Source organism: Xyrauchen texanus, unplaced genomic scaffold (genome assembly GCF_025860055.1).
Source record: "Xyrauchen texanus isolate HMW12.3.18 unplaced genomic scaffold, RBS_HiC_50CHRs HiC_scaffold_686, whole genome shotgun sequence".
NCBI classification, from domain to species: Eukaryota; Metazoa; Chordata; class Actinopteri; order Cypriniformes; family Catostomidae; genus Xyrauchen; species Xyrauchen texanus.
The window spans coordinates 14680-25000 of NW_026266672.1; the positions used below are offsets into that span (position 1 = coordinate 14680).

General features: G+C 35.8%; 1 protein-coding gene across 1 annotated transcript; it reads left to right on the forward strand.

Annotated features, from left to right (window-relative positions):
- The first annotated feature begins 469 nt into the window (after positions 1-469).
- LOC127642549 (cell division cycle protein 16 homolog) lies at positions 470-9444 on the forward strand. The gene is made up of 18 exons (XM_052125183.1): positions 470-621; positions 1066-1120; positions 1276-1373; positions 1705-1743; positions 1873-2013; positions 2430-2589; positions 3332-3426; positions 3922-4055; positions 4140-4219; positions 4597-4646; positions 4744-4817; positions 5119-5244; positions 5415-5567; positions 5676-5739; positions 6167-6228; positions 8190-8325; positions 8444-8534; positions 8631-9444. Exons 1-18 carry the CDS (start codon positions 574-576, stop codon positions 8873-8875), a joined length of 1851 nt encoding a protein of 616 aa, XP_051981143.1. The 5' UTR covers positions 470-573; the 3' UTR covers positions 8876-9444.
- The last annotated feature ends 877 nt before the right edge of the window (positions 9445-10321 follow it).

Below are 10321 nucleotides of genomic sequence, written 5' to 3' on the forward strand. Positions count from 1 at the left end.
TTTTTCCATTTTTGACCTCATATTGACCTTAAGTCATGCCAGTCTATTGCATAAAGTGGCAACTAAAAAAAGAGACAATGTTAAACTTCATTTAATGAACCAAATATCTTTCAGCAGTGTTTGATATAATGGCAAGTGATTTTCTAGTATCAAATGGTCAATTTAGCATGATTACTCAAGGATATGGTGTTGGAGCGACGGCTGCTGGAATGGGGCGTGTCTAGATTTGATCAAAAATGACTTTTTTCAAATATTGATGGTGTAATTATATATATATATATATATATATATATTGTGTTCTAGGTATATGCTGCTTTACATTTTTTAGTCTGTAACAACAATTGTATTTTCACTGGAATTTGCCTTTTTGTTGGATTGTTACTTACAATCCATATCCATATATAAAAAATGAAGGAACCTTCCTCAAGTGTTTCTGCACGGCGTGCTATCAATGTAACACACATTTTATGCTAACCGCGGGCTTCAATCTACATTATATTCTTACAAACCCATTTCAGTCTATTGCATTTGATAAGAATGTCCATATTTTGTATTTGAGAAACGGCAATCACCATGAATCTTGACAGGCTACGTAAAAGAGTAAGACACTACGTTGATCAGGTAAGAAGAAATAGTTTAGTTAGCATGAAGACTGTAGCATTAATTCACATATCGAATTACGTTTATATCTGATTTTATAAAACTGATTATATCTGTAGTTAGGTTCTTTGAATATCATAAAACGGCAAATAGATAGTTAATAGACTGAATTGTAAACAAATGGGTGTTTATTTGTAGCTAGCTTGCTGACTCTTGCTGAGGTTTAAATCTTTTGAAAACATGTCCATGTTGTTTTGAGCAACTTTATTCTCAGGGATGGTTTGTTCATGTAAACTATGTGAACTTGAATAACTATCTGTACTAAATTGACAAAATGTTGTCGTCATCTTCAAATACTGATTGCTTCATAAATTCAAATTTTACCACCATCGTCGATCAAAACTTAATTATATACAGTTTCCCCCTTTTTTATTTGTTATTATTGTTGCATGATCTGTTTTACAGCAACAGTATCAAAGTGCGCTGTTCTGGGCTGACAAAGTAGCATCTTTGTCACATGGTATGCCTTTTCATTCTTCTACATATTTTAATTAAAACAATGATTGTAATGAATATAGCTTTTTAAAAGTGCAAATTTAGTCCTAAATGAATCTCCATAATTCTAATTTGACATTGGACTAATGCAGATTTATATAATTCTCATATATTTTACAGAGGATCCTCAAGATGTTTATTGGTTAGCTCAGTGCCTTTATTTGACAGCACAGTATCACAGAGCTTCTCATGCTCTCAGATCTCGCAAGCTTGACAAGGTAAGAACCACTGACTGGACCGGTTATCTCAAATGGTAGGAAAATCCTTAAAGTTGCACTAATTCAAGAATAAGCGAGTGAGAGAAATCACCTCAAAGTCGACACAATGATATTTAATGACAGTACATTTGAGAAGAGCATTAATGCAAAATGCCGGAATTCACATTTATTAAGGTCTTTATGGGTTAGTTCATACCTAGCCAAAACCTATATGCTGAATAAGTTACTAGTGTGTAGTGTCAGTATGGCTCATTTTATGTTAAAGTGTGTGATAAAGGAGGTAATGCATCTTATTAATCACAGAAGTGAAGGTTCTGTTTTTGTTTCTCAGTTGTATGGAGCCTGTCAGTATCTAGCTGCAAGATGCCATGTGAGTATTTACATGAAGCTGTTTCCTAATACTTCAACATTCGTTCATTCATGATCATGCAGCTTATGGTTAACTTACATGAAGATATTGTCCATGATTATACAATTAATTTTTTTCTGAATTCTGCAGTATGCTGCCAAAGAATATCAGCAAGCATTGGACATACTGGATATGGAGGAAGCAGCCAGTAAGAAGTTATTGGACAAGAATGTAAAGGAGGAAAATGGCTCTAGGGAAACCGTAAAGGAATGGGAAATGTCTTCCGATTCAGTGAGTTTTTTGTGCTTCTTTATTGGATATATTCACAATGGATTAAAACTTGCATGCCCCACATAAGCATCAAGGCAAAATTTAGGCACATACCTTAACCGCAAAGCCACGGGTCCAACATCCAACCTTTGTAGAAATGTAAAGTGATGTCATGTATGCCTTTTTTAATATTTCTGGAGGATTTACATAATTGATTGTGGGGTTGATTTGATCATTGATTTGCTTATTAATATGATTAATTATTGATATCATTATTGACATTTGGACTGTATCTAGATAAATAGCCCAAATGCTCTTAAGCATGAAACTACAAGGACACTAGCCTGTGTGCATGCTCAGAAAAATGGTTGCTATTTTAATACCATAACAGGCTTTTGTTTTGATTCCCTGTGGTCTTTTTTTTTTCTTCCTCTTAGATCAATAGTTCCATCTGTCTCCTGCGAGGGAAGATCTATGATGCCATGGATAACAGACCCCTAGCCACGTCTAGCTACAAAGAGGCCTTAAAACTGGATGTCTACTGCTTTGAAGCCTTTGACCTTTTGACGTCCCATCACATGTTAATTGCTCAAGAAGGTGAGAGAAAAACTTAATGTGTACACTTGGTTTTAAAATGATTTAGTGTATGTTTTGTAAGCAAAGTTGCTTTATCCTTTGTATTGAGGCTTGGTAATACAAATTCAAGATATTGGAGATGCCTTAATATTTAAAGCCCAGAAATCCTTTCAAACGGATGCTGAGTTGGCTAATTTGCATGTCAACATTCTGGCAACCTGTATGAGCTTAGAGTCTGGGGTGGGGGCAGACAACTCGCCAATATTTTGAATTTGAACTGCAGTACCTATTTCAAAAGCTTGTTGTCAGTCTTACATATATCATCTTTAATAGCTAATCAATTATGTTCTTAAATATTTAAAGCTGAAGTGTGTAATTTCTGCCCACTATCGTCACCAAATGGAATTGCAAAAATAATCACTGTTTCCAGAAAACTCCTCTCGTCTTTTATTGGTTGTGCAAACAGATAGTCCCTCCCCAAAAGCACACCATTGGCTGAGCCAGTGTTAATGTGTCGGGCTGGATGGACTGCCTATACAAACAGAGGAATGTTTTAATTGCTCCAGAGAACCAATTTGTTACATTTCTAGGTAAAACAACCCATATCTGGCTTACTTACAGTTAACTTGGCATTTTAAGCTGGGATATGGGAAAATTTTAACAAAAAAATTACACCATCAGCTTTAAATTCGCTTTGGTTTTTAATTGTATATAACATTTTGTTATGCTTTCAAATGAATAAAATGTCATCTTGTCATTCTAGAAAAAGATTTCTTGGATTCTCTGCCCTTAAGCCAACAATGTACAGAAGAGGAAGTAGAATTGCTACGTTTCCTTTTTGAGAACAAGTTAAAGAAGGTAAGGATGTTTAAAAAGGGCCTCCTCATGGGAGTTGCGAGTTAGAATCCAGGGTGTGTTGAGTGACTCCGGCCAGGTCTCCTAAGCAACCAAATTGGCCCGGTTGCTAGGTCTCTACGGTTGACTTGGAGAGCATTGGGAATTGAGCATTCCAAATTGGGGAAAAAATGGCGAAATAAAAAGACCTCTATATTTAAACTCTTATACATTTAAACAAGACAAAATAGTTAAAAGATCATTAAAAAAAATATATATAAAATAGCTTTAATTTGGCAGTCTGAAAAAGGTCAGGAGACACTGATGTGCTTTGCATCATCCGTTTTAACATTCATGTCATCGCATGAACAAGATGCTGTTCCGTATTTTTTTCTGAGTGTGTTCTTCAGTTAAAAAAGAACACTTACGAATTACAATGACAATTTCAAGTACCTCTTTATTCAGTGAATGGTTTTGGAGTGCTCACTGAATAGCTAATCAGCAACACTCCTTTTCCAGTACAACAAACCTAGAGAGATGGTCGTCCCAGAAATGGTCAACGGTCTCCAGGACAACTTGGATGTTGTCGTCTCTCTTGCGGAACGTCATTATTACAACTGTGACTTTAAAATGTGCTACTCTCTTACGTCTATGTAAGTACATGTTGTGTACAAGACAATTTTGAAATGTTCCCTTTGACGAAGTTTAAAATCATCATGTTTGTCTTTTTAATCTAGGGTTATGGTGAAAGACCCATTTCATGCGAACTGTTTACCAGTGCACATAGGAACACTTGTTGAGCTGAGCAAAGCAAATGGTATGAGACAAAATATCTATATCTATATATTATATTTAAATTAAGGCTGCTGATTAATGTGTTAATTCAGTCTAAAGGAAACTAAAAAATTATTCATAAAAAACAAAACAATTGCAGTTAATCATTCAAACTGACTGTGCGCACGTTCTGCAAAAAAGTATTTTTCTGCCTAATCCTTTTGCCCTTTTTATTTGTTGCAAATATTGATATGTAATTATTTGCAATTAATTACATTAAGTAAGCACCTTGTCATGTAATTAATTTGATTAAAAATAGCAATTCATTGACAGCTGTGAGAATTTTTTTTTTTCAACTTTAATGAAAGTATGGGATTTTAATTTGAAATTATCATAACCTTTATCTCTGTGTCTCTTTAGAGTTGTTTTACCTATCTCATAAACTGGTGGATTTGTATCCAAGCAATCCAGTAAGTTGAAACGCCTGTTCACTTTTAAATTTCATTAGAAATGTAATTAAACATAAGTAATTTAATTCTTGTTTCATGTGAATCTATCCTCGCCAAGGTTTCGTGGTTTGCTGTTGGATGTTACTACCTCATGGTTGGGCATAAAAATGAACATGCAAGGCGGTATCTCAGGTACGACTGTATTCAGTTGCTCTGTTGAATTACTGGTTATTTAAACAAATTGCTTACATGTATATTGTTTATACACTGGAATGCAAAAATCACTTCTTTTGTCTTCTCAAGTAACACGACTTGAATTAGCTTTAAATGTTGGTACATTTTGACCTTTAACACTCATGCAACTGTTGTGAGACAAATGTATGACAGATATATTTTAGATATCTTGTGACATCATTTCTAGGATACACTTTTTGACTGTGGTTAATCTAGTGCACATCTTTACTGGTTAACATCTTCAAAATACCTCCTTCAGTAAAGCCACAACACTGGAGCGCACATACGGCCCAGCATGGATAGCATATGGTCACTCGTTTGCTGTGGAGAGTGAGCATGATCAGGCAATGGCTGCATACTTCACTGCTGCCCAGCTCATGAAAGGGTTCGTAGACCTGCTGTGCTTGTGACAATCAACTTTACTGTGGCAATATTTAATTAGCACAAAAAATTTGTTTGCCTCAATTAGGACTTAACTGTGTGTTTTTAAATAATAAAATATATATGTAATATTTGGAATGACAAAAAAAACTATCTGGTAACCTGTTTGTGCAGGTGTCACCTGCCCATGCTGTACATTGGTCTAGAGTATGGACTCACTAACAACCCCAAGCTGGCTGAACGGTTCTTCAGCCAAGCCCTTAGCATTGCCCCTGAGGACCCATTTGTCATTCATGAGGTAGCTGTGGTTGCCTTCCAAAATGGAGAGTAAGTGATTTTTTAATTCTAGAAACAAAAAAATCCATTCAGACTATATTTGTCTGTGGTTTGTGGTTTTGCACATGCTTTGCTTATGAGCACTTTGCTTTGTTGCAGTTATAAAACAGCTGAGAAGTTGTTTCTAGATGCTATGGAGAAGATCAAAGCCATTGGAAATGAAGTAAGCATTCAGTTGTTCATATAATATTGTTTTACCATCTGTTTTTGAGTGACTTGTTCCTTTTAAAGAAGGACAATTTAATTAAGGCATAGTTAACCCAAAAATGAAAATGCTGTCATCGTCTCATCCTCGTGTCACTCAAAATGTGTTCAGTGTAATTTTTTTACATGGACCACAAAAGGAGTTAGCTTGCAGAATGTCTATGCTGTTCCTTTCCATACAATGGAAGTAGATGGCGTCTGAAACTGTTAAGCTCCAAAAAGGGAAAAAAGTATCATAAAAGTAGTCCATTCAAAAGCTTTGTGATAGAATGTGAGTTACAACAGTGTAGTAGATGTTTAGGTGAATTAATAATCACTTTCAGGTACTTGCATTACATGCCTAGACATTGCAAAATGCCTAAGATGCTAAATGTCTCTCTCTCCAGGTGACGGTAGACAAATGGGAGCCACTCTTAAACAATATGGGTCATGTGTGTCGGAAACTGAGGTAAGTTGAAAGGAATCTGATTTCACAGAAGTGCCTTAAAGTATTAAATCTAGTAACATTTTACATTTCCTACATTACATCACATTACACGTCTACATAACCTACGCTACATACTGTAATTTATAGAACTCATTATAATCCAATTAAACTGATAGTTCACCCAAACATGAAAATTATCTTATCATTTACTCACCCTCATCTCATTCCAGATGTGTATGACTTACTTTCTTTAGCAGCACACAAACAAAGATTTTTAGAAAATGTCTCAGCTCAGTAGGTCCTTACAATGCAGGTGAATGGTGTTCAGACATTTTTGTAGCTTCTAAAATCACTTAAAGGAAACACAAGTAATCCATATGACTCCAGTGTTTTAAATCAGTATCTTCAGAAGCAATATAATAGGTGTGGGTGAGAAACAGAACAGTATTTAAGTCCTTTTCTACTCTAAATCTCCACTTTAACTTTCAAACATGAACTATCCCTTTAAAATAGGCAGGATTTAGGTAATAGTGATGCACCAACATGGAGCTGATAAAGTGTCCCATCTAGAGTCGTATTTTAATGAAGAGCATAAATTGGGAAGAAAGGCATGGTTGCATTGCACCCCCCTCTGTTGTGCGTCCTTTTCTCCGCTTTATTAGAGTGCTTGTTTTGCTTAAGTACTTGAATTATGCATTTCCCCTCAATGGATATTAACCCTCCAAGGTCTAAGGGGTCTTAAGTCCGCCTGGCATTATTTTGATATTTTGGCTTCTGGAATGGTCAATTTTCATAGCAGAGTGAAGAGAGTCATATTTCTGGATTCTATAGATTCTCATCTACAATGTGGATGCATTGTAAATACACTTCTTGAGAAATTTGACATGTTCTGATGTGATATATCACCAAAAAATACAAAAAAGCGGATATTAAACATAAATGAATAAGGAATTTTACAACAAATATTTATTCCTCAAAGGCTTTAGAACAACTTCAAAAGAAATTGGGTGAAAAAATATAAAGAAACAAAACAACTATTTACATTTCTGTGACTATAGTCACCATAAGTTTTTTTTTTGGTTGAAAAACATAAGAAAATATAATAGGGAAAAAACCGTTCATGTGAATGGAATAAGAAGCTGTATAAATGGAGTAATATCCAAAAACACCACAAGATGGAACTGTTGCACCACTGATTGATGTGCTTTTCATCAGTCATTCTCTGCCACACTTGGCTGAAAGGAATTTCACACCCCTCCCCCCTTTTACTCCAATGACATCTGACCATGTCATTCTTTGCTTTTGGTCTGTGATTGGTACACACACACACACACACACACACAGCTCTGTGATTGGTTCACACACACACAGGTCTTTGATTGGTTTACACACACCAACAGCGTTTTATATCATTAGATAAAATAAAGTACAATGTCTTTGTTTTGCGGTAAAATCTATAATAATAATGCTATAGATTTGCACTAAAATACGGAAGGCTTATCATTCGCGGAAGTCAACACAGTCTATGCAGACGAATGTCAGCTTTTTCATAAAAAACAAAAAAAAAAAGTAAGTTAATACCTTGATCCATTCCGAAGTTATTAATAGATATGTCAGAGGTGCGCACTTTGACGCTCTGGATCGTCAGTCGACTTAGAAGGGTTAAAGGGCTTGTAATTGATGATCATTGCACACATGTTTTCTTTAGTTCAGTTCATTTTTTTTTTTACAGGGTGAGAGATTTCAGTTTTTCTTTGTCAGGAAAAATACTATTTAGTTTTAGTTTATCATCCAATGTTTAGAACTTGATAGGGTTGATTCTGCTGTATAAAGTGTCAAGTCCTTCACAAAAACATGAATTGACTAAATACTGTGTCTTCACATTAATTTTCAAATTCCTTTTGTAGCTAGCTTGTCTACATGTTTATCAGTTGTGGTAAAAAAAATTCAGGTCAGTGATTGCTTTCATCTTGTTTATGTAGGAAATATGAACAGGCTCTCGAATACCACAGGCAAGCTTTGGTTCTCATCCCACAGAATGCATCTACTTACTCAGCCATCGGTTACGTGCATAGCCTCATTGGAGACTTTGAGAGTGCCATTGACTACTTTCACACTGTGAGAATTTATAACCATCGTAATTCTGTGTTGTTGGTCTGTGTGAGAACCAGTCTTTTTTTCTTTTTTTTAACTAATTACCAAATTCCAGCCTCAAACGTATAAACCCTTCCTTTAGGCACTTGGTCTTAAAAGGGATGACACTTTTTCTGTAACCATGCTGGGTCACTGTATTGAGATGTATATCAGCGATTCAGATGCTTTCATTGGTAAGATGACAATCCATATTCTGAGGATGAAGCATCCAATTCATAAATGGCAGATCTTTGGTATTCTCGCAACTATTAAGATATTTTTTCTTACAGGAACTGACATGAAAGACAAAGTAAGAAAGACCCTCAGCACACCAGCACTGATGAAGATGCTCAACACTTCTGCAGACGGCAGTGAGAGCAGAACACAACCTGCAGAGGAGGTAAATGTTTGCCTGGAGACTCCATCTTTTAACGCCGACAAACAAACCGATGCCTTTCAGCGCTTCCTCTTAGAATGCGACATGCATGAGAACGACATGATGCTGGAGACGTCCATGTCTGATACCAGCACATGATTGTAAATCAGTCAAAGAGGAACTTTTCAGCATGAGATGATGGAATGTGACCTTAAAGACACGACACACGCCTTCCCCGCTGTGTCCTTTGTGTCGGACCCCTGTGGATTTTTACTATGAATAAATGTAAAGTGAATGCAAAAGGGTTTGAAAAGAATGATTTAATCAATAAACCCTGCATCCATATTTTTACACAGAATTGTGTTTTCTACTTGGTGCTCTATTAAAGCGTCTGTTTTGTGGATGAGACAGCACAGAATGTGGTTAAGTTGCCAATCGAAACAAAGCATCTGCTGCCACTGGTACTGCTTAGCTTATGAAACCTGAAAGTTAGTAAACCAATGGAAATACTTGAAACTTTTTATCAGTCATCTCAAGTATTTTACTAGAATCAAAACTAAATGCTTAAAGCTAAAGTTGGCAGGACAAAAAATCTGTGTCTCATTCACAGATCTTGTGTCAGTCCAGATTTGTCATTCTCTTATTGATAATGTTGTTGTTTTTTTATAATAAGGATTTATTTTGATTTTTGTTGTTTTTGTAAATATTACCAGATCAGAAGTAAACATTTAAGAAGCAGAGTTTTCAAACAAGCACAATGTAGTGTTACATTTTTATACTATACATGTCATATTTTTTCTTCAGAACAAAGTTTATAGGATTAATGCAAATTGTAAGATGTACAAAATTATTTTCAGTGTCCTTTTCTCTGTGGGGGCATGAGACACGCCCCCCAATTGTGCATCCAAAAACGGCATGGGATCATAACAGAAATGCAGAGCCCAAGTGTCTTTATTTGGTGTCATTGTAATGCGCACACCGTGCCACGCTGGATATTCCTCTGATTGAAGCTGGTTCGTGAGCAGCAGCAGTGTCAGTCATGGGCTGCACACCTTCCAAATCCAACATTGCTTACTTCCACGTGCACATGAGTTGAGATCAAACACCAATCTAGACAGATCTAGAGACTTTTTTTTTTCTTTGGCCAGCACAGGCGTAGATTTAGGGAGGGATGGCAGGGACATGTCCCAACCAACTTTAAGAAAATCGGAATTGTCCTGACCAACATTTGGGCAATTTTACCACACAGAAAATACTTCAACTTTATAATATGTTTTGATTTTCATTTTAATGACTAATGATAAAGTTTCTTAGTATCATTGTTCATGTAGAAATTGTTGTCCTACTTCTTCTGAAGCAGCACGTGTGGCACCTGTTACTTTCCTCATTGCTGTTCATTCTTTTATTGAATATGGCTAATATTTTTATAGAAACAGGCTGTTTAATTTGGTGGGGCAGAGAAATAGGAAATTAAACTTGTTATATGAGGAAAAACATAAAAAAAAATATTACCAAAATGTTTAATATTTTCCTTGCAAAATGTCCCTGCCAACTTTCAAACCAAATCTACACCCTTGGACCAGCAAACATGATCTCCTTCATGGT